The following is an 18,115-nucleotide window of genomic DNA, read 5'->3' on the forward strand; positions in this document are numbered from 1 at the left end:
AAAAACTACTTTTATATTATTTCTTCCCTTTGTTTTGAATTAATCATTTTTCTACCTAGTATTCACTTTACATTCTTTGTTAGTATTTTGATAATAATCATAATCTTTTAAACAGTACAATCTCAGAAATTAAATCAGAATATCAATACTAGCTGGGGCAGCCTGGGTGGCTCAGTCAGCTAAACATCCAACTTCAGCTCAGGTCATGATCTCACAGTTCGTGAGTTCCAACCCCACGTCAGGATCTGTGCTGACAGTTTACAGCCTGGAGCCTGCTTTGGATTCTGTGTTTCCCTCTCTGTGCCCCTCCCCAACTCGTGCTCTCTCTCTCTCTCTCTCTCTCTCAAAAATAAATAAGCATTTTTTTTTAATTAAAAAAAAAAAAAGATTTAGAAATAGTATGTCCAGGGTAGTAGCCATGGAGATTCAGAGAAATAAAGATACTCAAGAGATGATCAGGGAATAACAGCAACAAGACTTTGGTAATATTCTCCACCCCACCCCATTCCCCCACACCAAAGGTGACACTATCCTGGTGTCTGGCAATATATTTTAGTTTTGCCTTACACAGATACATTTGAGGGAATCAATTTCCAGCTCTTCAGCTTCCACAAGTACCCTTTCCCAAAATGAATATGCCTAAGAATAATAGTCCATTTTACAAAAGAAAGGCTTACCTTTTACCCAAGTGAAACCTTTTGGGATCCGTTACCCTGGGGTGAAATTCTCCTGAGTGCCAAAGGAATAAACTGGATTCTTGTTTTGGGGCAGTCCCCTAGAGTGATTAATCAAGACACCTCAAATCTGTCTTTCTTCATTTTATACTTATTTTTGCTGAGGCTGAAGTCCAGAGTTAGAAACAGGACATGTTGGCCTATGTTAGGGTATTCTGAATTCCAAACAGAAGATACCATATAAATTAGTGACCTTGATTCTTTTGAAAGCAACTGGACTATTTTGCAGGACTACTAAAATTAAAAAAAAAATTTTTTTTAACGTTTATTTATTATTGACAGACAGACAGACACAGAGCATGAGCAGGGGAGGGGCCGAGAGATAGACACAGAATCTGAAGCAGGCTCCAGGCTCTGAGCTGTCAACACAGAGCCTGACGTGGGGCTCGAACTCAAAAACCACAAGATCATGACCTGAGCCAAAGTCAGACGCTTAACCAACTAAGCCACCCAGGCACCCCAGGACTACTAAAATTTTTTAAGAGGTATTGAATAAAATAAAAATGGAGAAACTTTACAGTATTTATTCAGTTAAATAAATATTTATTTAACTTAGTTACATCAAATCTTTTTTTTAATCTAATTTTTAAAAAAATTTACATCCAGGGGCGCCTGGGTGGCTCAGTCGGTTAAGCGTCCAACTTCGGCTCAGGTCACAATCTCACAGTCCGTGAGTTCGAGCCCCGCGTCAGGCTCTGTGCTGACAGCTCAGAGCCTGGAGCCTGCTTCACATTCTGTGTCTCCCTCTCTCTCTGCCCCTTCCCTGCTCATGCTGTGTCTCTCTCTGTCTCAAAAAATAAAATAAACATTTAAAAAAATAAAAAAACAAAAAATTCATTTCCAAATTACTTAGCAAATAGTGCAACAATGATTTCAGGAGTAGATTCCTTAGTGCCCCTTACCCATTTGGCCCATCCCCCCTCCCTCACCCCCTCCAGTAACCCTCTGTTTGTTCTCCATATTTATGAGACTCTTCTGTTTTGTCTCCCTCCCTGTTTTTATATTATTTTTGTTTCCCTTCCCTTATGTTCATCTGTTTTGTCTCTTAAAGTCCTCATATGAGTGAAGTCATATGATTTTTGTCTTTCTCTGACTAATTTCATTTAGCATAATTCCCTCTAGTTCCATCCACATAGTTGTAAATGGCAAGATTTCATTCTTTTTGATTGCCGAGTAATACTCCATTGTATATATGTATACCACATCTTCTTTATCCATTCATCCATCGATGGACATTTGGGCTCTTTCCATACTTTGGCTATTGTTGATAGTGCTGCTATAAACATGGGGGTGCATGTGTCCTTTCAAAACAGCACACTTGTATCCCTTGGATAAATACCTATTGGTGCAATTGCTGGGTCGTCGGGTAGTTCTATTTTTAGTTGTTGTTGTTTTTTTTTTTTTTTTTTGAGGAACCTCCATACTGTTTTCCAGAGTGGCTGCACCAGCTTGCATTCCCATAGTTACATCAAATCTTAAGATAGTTTTCCACTTATAGTCTTCATTTTGTATGATGCTTAATACTTTTTATTAACAAAATAGAACTCACACCTAGGAACATATTAAGTGTCAACTTAAAATGTGTGAGGCATTGACTGAAGTCAGAGCCATTCTCCAAAATTTCCAAGCTGTTTAATCACACAGATGCTGGCACTCTGGACAGCACCTAGGACTGTAGTTGTTTTAATGCTTTGGAACTATCCAGTTTTATGTACAAGTCTTGCAAAACCTCTTGTAGTTTATGCATTGTGATCTTGCTGTCACTAGAGTCTTTACCCAAAAATTGAGTAAGACAAATGGAGGCAATTTTGAATGTGGAGTAGAGATTCCACTTGGTTTGGTCACTGACAGAGCCAAGTAAGTTCAGGTGAAAAGGCACAAGTCAAGGCTTAGATTCCCTATTTTAGCCAAATAGAGAAAAGAATTAAATGACACCAACAATATGGTTAGTTGAGCAAGTGGATTGAAATGAGAGAGACATATATGAACCTTTGTTAAGGGAAAACATTAAGATTGCTTTGCATCACACTTTTTTTTTTTTTTGCATTGCACTTCTAAAAGAAAAAAATGTGCAAGACAATACATAGTTTTTCAAAATTCTTTTAGGAATATACAAGCAATAAAGTTTGAAATTACTAGGTCTAGGGGAGCCTGGGTAGCTCAGTCGGTTGAGTGTCCACCTCTTGATTTTGGCTCAGGTCATGATCCCAGGGTCGTGGGCTCAAGCCCTGTGTCAGGGCTCTGTGCTATGAGCATGGAGCCTGCTTAAGATTCTCTTTATCCCTCTGCCCCACTCCCCTGCTCATACTCTCTCAAAAAAAAATTTTTTTTTAATTAAAAAAAATTTAACAAATACCAAAAAATTACTGCTCTAAGATAAACCAATGGGAGTGGTTGGCTGCAGTTGTGTGGAAAACAAGATGGCTGGAGGAGGAGAGGTCAAAGGACTGAGTATTGGAAGGATTGTCTACTTGGATATTGACACCACTGAGAACGATGATAGGAAAAGTGCTGAAAAGGCAGGTAGAAAGTCCAGTGCTAAAATCATAGATCTAGGGATCTATGACTTTGGAAAATAGGGTATCATATGGAATGCTCTGCCAGTATGAGCTTTTAAAGAGTTGAAGAGTTTTGGTGAGGAGAGAAGGATAGGCGGGCAGCCAAAATGGGAAACTGGGAAGAACCTCACTCTACCTCGACATACTTTGGTTAGAGGGTCTGGAAAAGACAACAGCTCCCATTAGAGAGGGCAATGGGAGAGTCAGTGCCCTTAAGTAGATGCCAAGTGTGGTGAAGGGAGTGTTCAGACAAAAGGGTGAAGGTATGGGGCTTTTGCCTATGATGGCCTCTCAGTTTAGGATGTTTGAAGCATATGGAAGGGTAGAAGATTGAATCAGGTAAGGGGGATGGTGGAGTGATGACCTGGGAGTCTTGGACTTATAGTGGATGCTGATAGAAACAGGGGTATAGGATGTGTTTAGATTACTCATGATAGTCTGTAAAGCCAATTATCATAGTGAAGCCATGAGTGTAGGGAGAGTATAGGAAGGCAGGATTGAGGAAGCCTTGGCAAAAACATGTAGATCTCAATGGGTTTTCCTTTCAGACATGATGATAGCACTGCTGAGGCCAAGAAAGAGGTGACATCACTGGGGAAGTGGAGAGGGTTCTGTGGGTATCTCTTCACAACTCTGCAGGTAATCATATTTTCCACCTGAATAAAACAATAAAAATATCTCCTTCTCATCCGACTCCTATCCCACTCAAATTACTGCCCATTTCTCTGCTCCCATTCATAGTAAAACTCCTCCAAAGAGGAGTTGTACTTTTTCTCTCTTTCTGCACCCCAGTTCTTTCCTTAACTACTCCAGCTGGGCTTTCATCCCCATCATTCCACCGAAACATCTTTATCAAGTTCACCAGTGAGTCCTTTCTGCTGAAATGTTGAATTATCCATCCCCATGATTTGACTTATCAGTAGAATTTGCTGTCACTGAGCCTCTCAAATGGTTTCCTTTCACTGGATGCTCCTTCTCAGTTTGTTGGTTCCTCTTTCTCAACCAGAGTTCTAAATATTGCAGTCCTGGGATTTCTTCTCTTCTGTCTTTACTGTTTTAAGTAATTTTATCCAGTGCCAAAGATTCAAATATTATCTATATTCTGTTGCCTTTTAATTTATATCTCTCTTTGTGATGGAACCTTACTTAGCTCTATAAATCTATCCAACTACCTACTCAAAAGCTCCATTTGACACCTTAAAATCATCATAGCCAACACATAAGTATTGTTTTTCCTCTGTGGCAATGACTGCCAGCTGACTCCAATAGCCACACTTATTTAGTAATAGAATTTCCAAATTTGCTGGGCAGATATGTTCCAGGATAAAGACTACACCTAGCCTCCTTAGGGTATGGTCATGTGACTGTTTTGGCCAAGGGAATGTGAATGGAAGGGATAATGTACAACTTCCAGGACAAACGTTAGAGTCAACAGTTAGGCCCCTCCTTGTTTCCTTCCCTTCTGGCTGAAGCACTGACCCAGTGGGGATTGTGGTGAACTATCTTCAACAATGCAGAGGACGACGGGTGGACAACACAATTTGAGAAACACTGCTCTAGGGATCAGTGGAGCAACAAGATGAGAGTCTGAATTATGAATACCTAAAGCAAGCATTTCAGCCCTACACTGCTTATGTATTTTTTTGATGTTTATTTATTTATTTTTGAGAGAGAGCACACATGGAGGAGGGGCAGAGAGAGAGAGAGACAGAATCCAAAGCAGGCTCCAGGCTCTGAGCTGTCAGCACAGAGCCTGACGCAGGGCTCAAACTCATGAACCGTGAGATCATGACCTGAGCCGAAGTCAGACACTTAAGCGACTGAGCCACCCACGTGCCCCCCTTTATTTATTTATTTATTTATTTTATTTTTAACATTTATTTATTTTTGTGAGAGAGAAGACAGAGACAAAGCGCAAGTGGGGGAGGGAATATTTACCCTATTAACAGTTGTAATCCAAGTCCTTGCAAAGTAATAATCCCACTTTCTTTTCCTTCCTTCCTTCCTCCCTCCCCGCCCCTCTCTCTTTTTAAGAGCCTTCACATGAACTGAACAGGCTTCTGTTAGGGCCATCCATGAAGTATAACATCTCCCTTCCTCATCCCCACAAGAAATAATTGAGAAGATAAAGGCATTGTTTTTATGCATCGGGAAAAACTGTGAAACATCACTAGTAAAAATAAACTACCGCAGGAGAATTTAAGGTTTCAGTTAATTCCATGCCAATATGTAGAAATCAATTAGAAAGAAATGATTGTTTGCTTTTGTTTCTGTTTTGTTTTTTATCTCTAGAACTAACTAAACATAAGGTAGCCTTTTTTTTTTTTTTTTTTTTTTTTTTTTTTTGAGGAGACAGCATGAGCAACAGGGGAGGGGTAGAGAGAGAATCTTAAGCAGTCTCCACAGCATGGAGCCAAATGGGGTGCTTGATCCCATGACTGTGAGATCATAACTTAAGCCAAAATCGAGAGTGGGACATTTAACCAACTTAACCACCCAGGAGCTTTAAAGTTTAGCATTCTTTATACCAGCAGTTCTTACCCTTAGCTGCTACTGGATTCACCTGTAGATGTTTAGGTCAAAGCCCTAACAGAATCTCTGAGGTGTAGGGCCAAAGCATCAGGTTTTTTTTTTTGTTGTTGTTGTTTATATTTGAGAGAGAGAGAGAGAGAGAAACAGAATCCGAAGCAGGCTCCAAGGCTATGAGCTGTCACCACAGAGCCCAACGCAGGGCTTGAACCCACAAACCGTGAGACCATGACCTGGGCCGAAGCCGGATGCTCAACAGACCAAGCCACTCAGGCACCCCCAAAGCATCAGGTTTTTTAAAGATCTCAATGTGCAGGCAAAGTTGAGAACCACAGTCTAATAGTTTGCTCTTTAGCTTTCATTGCAATGGATTTATTAATCTATTAGTCAAAATGTATTTGCTTTCCAGTTTCCATCCAAGGATTTTAAAATCTTGATTGGAAACTATGATATTCTATTTAATGTTTTAATCTTCAATGTTTTTCTTTTGCCATGTCTGACCTAAAGGTTCCATTGTCCATTCTTAGTTGAGTGAATTCTTTCCAATGGAAATTCAGTGTTAATGCCCCAAATTTCCAGTTTCCTTACAACTTAGGTTTTGAAAAGGGAGAGTGTGAATGTGTATATGTGTGTGTGTACATGTGTGTATGTATGTATGTTGGGACGATGAGAGCCTTTATGTAACAATATTTATTTAGGACTTTACAAAGCATTTTTACACACATTTCATTTGCTCTTCACTTCAGTTGTCTGTAAAGTGGTAGGTATCATATTTGATAAGTAAATGAGGAAAGTGGTGCTCCGAATTAAGTGGGCTCCCCAAGGTTCACATAACTTGTTTTCCTTAGTCAAGGTATATAGGCTGCTCAAAATACCAGTAGTCATTTAGTTATCAAAAACTAACATTCACACAGTTTCATGAGAAGGGAACATGTAACATATTGAATGTAGAAGTAGAAATAAAAAGCCAGCTCTCTTCTAGGCTAGCTATCAAAGAGTTTTGCAAAAATGTAAAACAGTGCCACTCTTCTCACTAAATTTTCATTTTGGAAAATGGTTATTTTTTCATAAAATTTTTTTTATTAATATGTATTGGGTTTATTATTTTAAAATACTTAATACTTTTAAATGTTCTATTATAATTTTGGACACAGTATATATATTGATAGATATAATGCATAATATAAACAAAAGTTCTTTGGGGCTCCCAAGCCAGAAAGTTTGGGAATCACTACTATAAGCTATATGCTATCTTTTAATTGTGAGAAAAACTAAAAATCTGAATGAATTGTTTACCTTAGCATTAAGCCAAGCTCACACAAAGCTACTTGAGTACTTTTTTCCCAAGGCTAAAACACTATTGGCAATACTAAATATTTTTATTGCATGAGACAATCACTACAATTAAAATAGAAGTTTGAGAATTGGACAAAAATTACAGAATGATAAAAAACAGCTTTCTTCAACAAAAACACCCTTTTAATATCTTTGATACTTTCATAGATTAGCATCAGAATTTATTACAAGATTATTATGATTATTTTTATTACAAGGATATTACTACAATTATTCAACCTTAATTGTTGCTAGTTTATACCTATTTGACTCTGATTTCTTAAATATTGCAACACAATGAAAAGAATACCTTTGATGTTGTAGAGAGAAAATTACTACCCCTTCAATGGAGAAAATATAATTTTCAATTATACTTTATTTAGTCCAATACTTCCTTAAGCCTTGTATTTTCTCATTGAACTTTGGCTAACAGAATCATGCTTGAAGCCTGAGAACATCAGCTTTCAGTAGGCTGTTGCTGGTGAAACTCTCTGGGAAATAGGATGTTGACAGAGGTATAATGTAAAACAAAATAGAGTAAAATGTAATTTTAAAGAAAAGGTTGTTAGATTAAAATTGAAGGCTAAGCAAATTTGCAAGGATATAAATCCTTTTTTAATATTTATTTCAGAGAGAGAAGGAGAGGGAGAGGAAGGGACAGAGAGAATCCCAAGCTGACTCTGCACTGTCAGTGCAGAGCCAGACATGGGGCTTGAACCCATGAACCATGAGATCATGACCTGAGCCAAAATCAAGAATTGGACGCTTAACTGACACCCACAAGGACGTAAATCTTAATCCATGTGTTGGTAGTGTAGGCTCTGGTGTCAGATTTGTATTTGTTCTATATGTTGTAACCACAAAATTTTACTTGCTGTATTAATTGTTAAGGAATCACCTTTAAAACATCCAGACTTCCAAAGTTTAATGTTTCTATACTACTTAGTTGTCAGGGAGAGCTGCATTCAGGCCAGGGTCTGTAATGCCTTTTGAATGTACAGTGCCTCTTCCTTTAGCACTGAATTAACGAGTAACTATATAACAGATTCATTTAAAAACAACATAGGAGACTTATTCTATAATGCTGAACTTGCTATGTAGTATTTGTGCTCTTTAATTTTGCTCAGTTCTTCACAAACAATGCAATTCAAATTCATTAATCATCAAGACATAATCTGTGTGTCTGAGTTATGAGAATATAGGAACCAGATTTTTAAGAGGTAAGACCTCTGGTATTGCAGGGATTGTAAATATTTTTTTCTCATTCCCAAATTTCCTAGAAACAAGAAGAGTTTTGTATAAGGGAATATTCTTTTTTGATATGAAAGTTGCCTTATTCTTAAAATTACACATATTATTCTTTACCCGTACATATTCCCTGCTTCCCAGACATCTTCCACCTCCCTTTCAATAGACGTATTAATTTGGCATCTGATGATTTAAAATGGTTTCCGTAATCTAATTTTGAATAACACCCATTTTAAAGCAGAAACAGTTTAGCAATTAACAAATATAAATGCTTGTTGAAATGTTTACTGAACCAACATAGTCCATTTGTTTGAGAAAAGATATGCAAAGTTAAGTTTCCCATGGGAAAAGATCACCTTGATAACTCCAATTTTTAAAAATCTGAGCATGATAGATAATCACAGTTGGTGTTTATGGAACTTTTTGGTGGGGAGAAAAACCAACTCTATAAACTGAGATTTGGAGCTGAGAAAACTATCAGATGAAATGGCAGGAAGAAAAAACTTATTAGAATTCCACTTTCTAAGAGGAAAACTAATACTGCAGAACCATTTAATGAAAACTTATCATTACAGGGGTTCAGAGATCTACTGACATATGTATGACAAACTTGAGATTGAAATCATTAACTGCCTTCAGGAAATTATGTATTTCACAAATTTTGCTGTTTTAAAGAACACTTAAATATCACAAAGACACTGATCCCATAACCATGCCCAGAGCAATTGTAAAATTGCTTAAAAAATTGTAAAATTGTCTAAAAAAAATTTTAACATGTATATGGGGATTAACAATCCTAGTTATCTGGATGCATTCCAGGTCACAGGACAAAAGCAAATTCTTACTTTGGCATGTGTTCAGTACAGTTACATGTCTAGCTCCTTTTAAGTAACATCTGTCTGCTCAAATAATACTATTGGATATTATTCCCTCAAAGCAAATGTCTATCAACCCTGTATCCTAGAAGAAATTTGAAAAACAGTAACTAAAGAAATGTAATTGTAATCTAATTTCCTAAAGATTTCTCAGAATCCCTACTTCTGAATACTGGCCCTACTGCTATTATAGAAATGTTTTCCTTGAAAATTCCATTTCTCTATGGAATGTCTTTAGTTAGGAGTAAATAGTCTTACAAAGAAATTGTTTAATAAAGAATGTTAACATTTTACTAAGCAAAAGATGTTTGCTTCAATTCCCACAAAAGCCAAACAGAAAACAATGCGTTACTAACGTTTTCTATTTATTCATTAATAAAAAGTGCATAGTACAAGCCCTTTATCCCAGTCCAAGTACTCAGTAAAAGATTACAATAAACCCTGGATGGCACAGACATGATTTGTTTGGCATGATTTAAACATTTAAAAACAGCAATTAATATTTAGTACATCACATGACCACTTTTGCTTTTAACAAAGCAATCATCAGACATGGTAACAAATACATATGATTTTTCATTTAGAAATATTATGTTAAGACTAAACCTACTATTGCAACAACAAAAATTTAATCCATTATGTGTAAACGCTTCATTTCTCCTTCAAGTTGCTATTTTGTGTCGTAAGCTGATGCGCTGGTCCAATTTTAGCACATGTTTATTTAGAGTGACAGACTTTAATTCAGAGTGATAAATTTCCAAGGTTTCTTTGAAAATATAAAAATTCAGTAATTCTATAAATACTACCACATCACATACCACACAATGACACTAAAAGTAACCATGGAATAGCTGAACCTAACAGTTACTTTGGAAAATCTCTGCAAGTTTAAAATATGACTTGCTGGCTATGGGATAGTGCTTGGATAGATACATGATAAAATCTTTTACTATACACAGTTCCAATGTTAACTTTTTCCATATGGAAAGAAAACATTACTTTGCATAAGGTACATCAAATCACTCTTAAATAAAATTAACTTAATGTTAGTTGTGGAATATTTAAGAGCCAAAAATTAAAATGTGAAGCTTTAGCTTTCTTTTTTCCAGATTATTTAAAAATGATTGTAGCCACAGTTCAGGTGAATGTTTACAAGCCAAGTAATGACTAAGAGTGTGCTCAATAAGAAGGCCACATGTAGAAGTTTAAGAATTAAATAGAATAATATAAATTACTAGTTAGGTTAACAGGAATACTTTATATGCAGTAGTACATGGTCTTTCTCAGGAATATGGAGAAATTTTATAAGCAAAAAAACCAAAACTACTTCTCTAGGAGCTTTGTTGCTAATTAAATAGATGGTCCATATAGAAAAGGTTAATATTCTAGATGTACTATCAATTAAGTGTACATAACAGAAATGAAGAACCAGGAATAAGAATCTAGATTTGCAGGTCTCTAGCTAACACTAGACATTCTGTTCCCAGGTCTAGGCCAGTTGGCTTCAACCAAAGCCAATTCTCAATTATTTGTGAGCCACAGATTCAGTAAATACATCAGTATCTCTGCCAAAGATTGGCTTTCTAGCAGCTTAGAGAAAAGACTGTTAGGATATATGTGTAAGCCTTCAAAGTCTAGGGGGCAAGGGCAGAAAAAGGAATGCTTACAGAGATTTAGCTCCATCCTATGCCATTCCTGCCCTTTCTGCATTAAATACTCTAACAGCTATAAAGCTGGGAACCAGGTTTCCAGGCCCAGCAAGAGGAAGAACTTTAAACCTCTGGTGCTCAATTATCCAAGATTTGACTTACCTGTGTTATGATACCCTTCAATTAGCATAAAGTAATTGAGTAGGTTATATTATGTCAAGAAATTAAGCACAAAGCCAAGATGCACAAAAGGAATGCAAGCAGTCAACATTGGATTATATAATGAATGAAGCCCTTAAAATGTTTATGGCCTAAAATGTAATCATAATAAAGGGGGGAAAATACCCTATGAGCATCACACAATTGTATCAGAGACCCTATTAAACAGTACAATGATATAGAGAAGTTTATTAATTCATACAAGTAATTTCTCAGATCAATACAGTGAAAAGCTAGACTCATCTGGGGGAAAAATCCTTACATTGATAGCAAAATATCTTCTAGCCCCCATAAACCATCTGTAATCACTTGCTAAGAAAAAATTCCATAACCACACAGGTCATGCAGACTTCGTTTTTATGCCATTTGTATTTTCTTTCAAACTGAGCAAAACAATGCAACCTTTTACTTTTCATACATTTCAAAATTTTACTTATATTAATGCTCCTCCTCACCCAATCCATCTTATTACTAAACAAGAATGAGATAAGGGGTGAGAAAAAGATCCTTGATTGCTTTTTCATTTTCCTCCTTCTCCCTTGGAGTAAACTAAGAATTCATCAAATATATTTTAAAGTAAGAAGGATAATAAAAGATTCAATTTTTTCCTCACAGAAAAAATAGACTAAATAAGTAAAGAGCATTCAAATATCAGTAACCAAATAGGTCCCCAATACAGCTTTAAGATAGTTCCATTTAACAGGGAAGTGTTAGAACAGAAAACAAGGTTCCTGAGAGGCACCCATTTAACAAATAAATTATAGCTTAAATTATTACTGTATAGAATATACTTGGCAAAGGCAGAAAGAATTAACTTTTTTCCTCCTTTCACAAACCTTGTAAGGCTATAATGGACTGTAAATCATCCACCATATTTAAATCATGTTTAAAGTTCTCCTAATATTAGACATTTTTACGGGAATAAAAAACTTAGTAAACAACTATTTCATTTCTTCTCCCTACCTTTTCTAGCCATATAAGCCAGTTGTAGTGGATGACACAGAATTGTAAAATATTCCAAAGGCTGCTACAGTCCCAAGAACTAGAGATAACTGCCACCCGCAAATCAAGGTAAATGTAAATACAGTGTGGTTCTAATTTTTTTTCATACAATCTCAGACAACCCCAAGTAACTTTATAAATACCTAATGAAAAAAAAAAAGCAATTTTAAAACCTATCAAAACTGTTTAAAATATTTAAATGCAGAGATCTCAAATTTCCTTCAATCAGGCCAGAAATCATCACAAAAATTATGATCACAGTTACAAACAGAATGAGTGGAATGTTTAAGTGTAGGATAACCAAAAAAGCCCATGTAACTTTTTTTAATATAATCATTTACTCAAATATGCTGTAAAAAGGAATGGTGATAACACAGGAAGCAAAAATAAGCTTGCAAGTGAAATTTCTAGAGGCTCATGAAAACAATACCATCCCATATTGCAGATGCAAAAGGAAAAACAGTTCTAACGGGGTTAAGAGTACTCTGGTCATCTTCGTTCATTTGGTCGTGCAAGGTGTTAACTATTTTCACTTCCCATATCACAAAGTTAGTCCACAGGAGGGGCTGGTGGATCTTGTCCCTGGCATTAGAAAGACAGAAATTATGGAACTTACTTCTTAAATCCTGGTGCAACTAATCTAACACATATAGTAAGTGTTGAGCAGCATGCCCACCACCCTCCAATCCCTAATCATATACTTATTTAACTTTTTATATGTTTCTGCACAAGGGAACACTAGATTAACACTGTAATTCACCAATGTTTGTTTCATTCCTCTCTGTAGCACAGAAGAAAGGAAAATTGTGTAACAGTAGTATGATATGGAGGAAACTGCTCTCCCTGACAGCTCCAGAAGTGATATTTAAACCAATAAAGGTAGCATCATCCCTCTTGCTAAGATGACTGAGCTCAGTACAACCAAAGAGAAGCTAGAGATTTTTCTCACTACAGAATGTCAGTGAGGAAGCATGTGACTCCAGATGCTGTTGGCAGGCATCCTATGACCACAAAGGGAGCTCACTTCGGAATGAAGCTGATGGTCTGAGGAAAGAAAGTAGGGCTTCAATGATACTGTTAAACAATCTAAAACACTGATCCTACAACCTTTCTGGATTTTCTAATGTGTAAACCAATAAAGCCACTTGTTTAAACCAGGCCAAGCTGATTTTTGTTACTTGCAGGAGAAAGTATTTGAACTGTAAAGGAAAGATCAAAGCTTTAGAAACCTTCAAGAAGATTCCATTTATTTACTGTGACCTGCTATAGGAGGCTCCAGTTGAGGGTGGTCAATTTTTCAAATAGGTCAAAACATGAACTATAGCCTAAAATTAGTCAATATGTTTTCTTGCTTATTCTTAGGGCAGTGGGCCTACTCTTCTAGAACTGCTGGCCTACAATGAAATAAGATTTAGGGACTATTATCTTAAATTTCTGTCAGTTTTGATGGCTTCTAAACCAGCTTATTAAGTTGAACTTCTTTAGCTCCAAAAGTTGAGGAAGTTGGTCTTTGCTATGAAAGTAGTAAAACTATGCATAGAAAGTAAGAAAAAAGGCTGAAGAGAAAGCACCTTATCAAGACAACATACAAGCTGTTTTATGGATATCTTCCTCTCCATGAAAAACAAAAAATAAATTTAAGGCCCTTTATATCGTGCTAATGATGCTTTCTTTCTTAAAATCAGCATGGCTACATAACTAAATGTTCTATTAAAAAAAAAAAAAAAGCACTGATCAATTATCATTTGCTTTCTCCTATGTAAGAAATTAGTTTAACTAAACTTCTAATAATAACAACACAGATTGTGGAAAAGAAGAAATAATTTTAGCAATTCCATATGGTGAAGGTTGGAGAAGGGAATTAGTGGGATAATTTGGTGTTCAACAATGAATTCATCATGGAAATATTTTTCAAGAGATAACATACAAGTCAAATAGAAAAGAAAAAATATAAATGCTGGTTCTCAAAACAATTAAAAGGAATCCTTCAATGGAGTTTCTTATATTCAAGATAGCACAAAACACTCCCTGTTGGGTCACTTTATTTATCCTATTTTTTACCTAGGTTCTATAAATGGTAGTAATCATGACTATCAAGATTTATCAACATGAATGATCCTATCTCTCCTTTGCCAGCGTTTGATCTATTATGATGCAGAACTGGATGAGTTTTTAAGAGAAACTGGATGGGAAAACAGGATTTAGCCAGATAGGCTCAGGGTCTCTACTAAATTTAATAGCTAGGACAGAAGGGGAAAAAGTGAAGTAGAGGGAAAAATATGAACTATAGCTAGTAAGAGAATTTAAAGAGCGGGAACCATGAGAAGCAAGGGATCAACTGTGAGGAACTGGGGAGTGAAAGATTTGAGAAGTACTGCTGTGGATTATTATGAACTGGATCATTTTCTATGTTGAGAAAGACTGGGATGTGAGTAAAGATTGGAATTCATTCTACAATTCTTTTTGGGCTACTGGTCTGTGTTTCTCTCTATATGTAACTCCATGAAGATTAAGCCTTTTGGGGTTGCAAGATTTACAAGAACTACATAGGAAGAACTTATTCCATGAGTTAAATCTTCCTTTTGCTAATTCAGATATTTCAGTCAAAACTCCTCCCATTCCCAGGCCACACCCACCCCTACCCAAATGAATTTTTAATCCACAACACTTACATTATGAGGACTGGTTGGCTTTCCAGTAAGATTGGATCCTCTTAGATTAGGAGGTCTCAGTAGAAACAAAATCACTGCAATAACCATCCAGGCCATCAAGATCATGGTAATACTGATGCCATTATCACCAGAAGGTCCTGGCACTAAAGACAAACAAAAAATATATTTGCAACAAAAAATGTAGCATGGTTATAATATTGTTAGATAATTTAAGAATAAATTCTAATGTTCAAGTGGCATTTTCAAAAATTGTATTACACATTTGAAAATATACAATGAAAAATTGTATACACATTTTAAGAAATACAATTATGAAATATTACATCTTGAATTTTCCTTTCTTCTTGTGAGAAAATCTAAATGGTAAATGGTACAAAATAGTCATAAGACGAAACCTATTAAATGAGGATTTTAATATATAGTGGTTCTTAATATTTTGGTGTGACAGAATCCTTTGAGAATTTTAGAAAAATTAAGGACTCTTTCCACTGTAAGAATCCATGTATACACACTCAATTTTGCATATCATTTGGGAAGGTTCATGAACCCACAAAGCCACCCATCCCCAGATATACTGAGATCTACAAAACCCAGGTTAAAACCACCTGATGTACAGTAAAGACACTCTACCTCAGGACAGGAAAATTCTGAATTTTAATTACAAAAGCAGCATGAAAAAATAACAGAGCTTAAGGAAAAGGAACCATGTGAATTGTATAATATATAAATTAAAGATCCCTTGAATGATATTCGCAAAGAGACAGTAATTTGGCCTTCTTTTTTAACAAAAAGAAGTTGGATTCAGATACAGATATTCTAAAATCTATCCATTTATCAGGAAAAAGAAGTCAGGGCTGTGTGTGTCAGTAATAGTTTCTCCCAGCTCCTCAGGCAGCCATATCTTATTTAATTCATTATTACAAGTACCTAACACAGTGCTGGCCCATGGTATGAGCCTAACAAATTTCTGCTAAATAAAACAGACTTATAATTGGCGTATATTAGAGAACTCAGTTGTCATAAATGAAAATTACAGAAGATAGATTTCTTTTTTTTAAGTTATTTATTTATTTATTTATTTGAGAGAGAGAGAGAAAGAGAGAGAGAGAGAGAGCGAAGAAGGGGCAGAGAGAGGGGGAGAGGATCCACACTGTCAGCACAGAGCCTGATGTAGGGCTTGAATTCACGAACCATGAGATCATGGCCTGACCTGAAATTGAATTAGACACTTAATCAACTGAGCCACCCAGGAGCCCCTATTTTAAGAGATAGAGAATGAGAGTGTAAGCAAGGAAAGGACAGAGAGAGAGGGAGAAAGAATACCAAGCAGGCTCCGCACTGTCAGCACAGAGCCCTACATGGGGCTCTATCTCATGAACCATGATATCATAACAAGCCGAAATCAAAACTCAGAGTGTGTTAAGGGACTGAAGCCACCCAGGCACCACATGAGAGGGTTTTGTTGTTGTTGTTGTTGTTGTTGTTGTTGTTTTTAAAGCAAATACTATTGGGACGCTTGGGTACTCAGTCAGTTAAGTGTCTGATTCTTGGTTTCAGTTCAGGTCATGATCTCACAGTTCATGAGTTCAAGCCCTGCATCAGGATCTGTGCTGACAGTATGGAGTCTGCTTGGGATTCTCCCTTTCTCTCTGCCTCTCTCTCTTAAAATAAACGTTAAAAAAAAGCAAACACTATTATTTTTATTGCTAAATAATAGCTAAAATTTGAATCGTTACTTTGAACCAGGCATCTCTGTTAATCCTTTTAACAATCTTATTTTATGGTAAGTACTACCATATTTTCATTTTATTGATGAAGAAACTGGGGAAAAGGGGGGTTAAATCCTAATGTCATACAGTTCGTATGTGGCAAAGCTGGGATTTTAATACAGCTGGTGTCATTCCAGAGGCTGTACTCTTAACCAACCTCTTTGCCATGTCAGAATCTCTGACAATACCACAGAGTGAGACAGAACCTGAAAATTATTAGTCCTGTGAGTAGTAAAATTAGAAAACAGATTTAAAAAGGATTTTTGATGAATAAGCTTGTAAGTAGAGGTTAGGTAAAATTGGGTTATTTAAAGTTAAAGAAAGGTACTGTGACTTCTACACATTATCACTTCTTATGGTGCCCCTGTCTCAGAAATAAAATGCCAGATTAATGGTATAGACCAGGAGTGAAACCCCAATGTCAATTCTTATGTATTACTCAATTTGAAAGTGGGTCTCTCCCTTTCATTTTATTTTATTTAAAAAAAATTTTTTTAACGTTTATTTTTGAGACAGAGAGAGACAGAGCATAAACAGGGGAGGGTCAGAGAGAGGGAGACATAGAGTCTGAAACAGGCTCCAGGCTCTGAGCTGTCAGCACAGAGCCCGACGCGGGGCTCGAACTCACGGACCGTGAGATCATGACCCTAGCCGAAGTCGGCCGCTAAACCAACTGAGCCACCCAGGCGCCCCTCTTCCTTTCATTTTATAAGTAATCTCTACATCCAGCGTGAGGCTCGAACTCACAACCCTGAGATCAAGAATTGAATGCTCCAACAACTAAGCCAGCCAGGCACCCCAGGTCTCTTATTTTTTGATACTCTTTGCACATAAAATATTCTTCACGGGGTTGAACCTTGGATCACTAATTTACTAATTCATGTCTTTGTAGACATGAAAATGCCTACTCTCACAGTCATGTTATGGTTCTCAGTTTCCTGTAACTGTCTCCTAGCTTGGTTCTTATTCCTGTCTTTCTTTTCTGCATATTGCTGCCAGAAAAGTCTGCTTAGAACACTGCTCGTAACAGATCTGCTGACCAACCCAGTGACTTACTGACTACTGCTTCAACTCTGAACTCTTCAGCCTGGCCTTTCCTCATAGGATTTGGCCCTACTCATCATATTAACTCTAAATATTTCTCACATAAAGCATCCTCTTGCTCTAGTCAACCATAGTATCTTCTTCCTTCTTTAGCCAGTGGTAGTCTGGTCTGTCTATGCTTAAGAATAGCCTGTGATGACAGCAATACCACAGATTCTACGGCTCTACCTCACACCATCTAATTCAGGAGCAGCTCAGGGATGGGGTCAGGAACCAACAATATTTTAAAAACTTCCCAAATGAATATGATGCAACAGTTCAATGCTAGTTTGGCTGAAAGAATTTGCCAATTTTACAAACTCAGTCCTGGGGTACTCATGATTTTTTCCCTGTCTAGTATGTGCTTACAAATAACCACCATTGGGGCGCCTGGGTGGCTCAGTCGGTTGGACGGCCGACTTCGGCTCAGGTCATGATCTCG

At 36.7% G+C, this 18,115-nt stretch overlaps 1 protein-coding gene and 1 long non-coding RNA gene across 4 annotated transcripts in view; one reads left to right on the forward strand and one right to left on the reverse strand.

Annotated features, from left to right (window-relative positions):
• Positions 1–9,627: 9,627 nt before the first annotated feature.
• SMIM14 (small integral membrane protein 14) overlaps positions 9,628–18,115 on the reverse strand; it is a 79,460-nt gene continuing 70,972 nt past the window's right edge. For all 3 annotated transcript variants that reach the window (XM_078446194.2, XM_060655218.3, XM_060655219.3), the window contains exons 4-5: positions 14,822–14,964; positions 9,628–12,731 (exon numbers count right to left, since the gene is read on the reverse strand). In XM_078446194.2, coding sequence (XP_078302320.1) covers positions 12,699–12,731; positions 14,822–14,964 — 176 coding nt within the window. In that variant the 3' untranslated portion in view covers positions 9,628–12,698. The remainder of the gene's footprint in view (positions 12,732–14,821; positions 14,965–18,115) is intronic.
• On the forward strand, positions 12,119–13,307 carry LOC132692604 (uncharacterized). The gene is made up of 2 exons (XR_013555308.1): positions 12,119–12,218; positions 12,937–13,307. It is a non-coding gene; the product is annotated as an uncharacterized LOC132692604 (long non-coding RNA).

This window comes from Panthera onca, chromosome B1 (assembly GCF_046562875.1).
Source record: "Panthera onca isolate mPanOnc1 chromosome B1, mPanOnc1 haplotype 2, whole genome shotgun sequence".
In the NCBI taxonomy this organism is placed as follows: Eukaryota; Metazoa; Chordata; class Mammalia; order Carnivora; family Felidae; genus Panthera; species Panthera onca.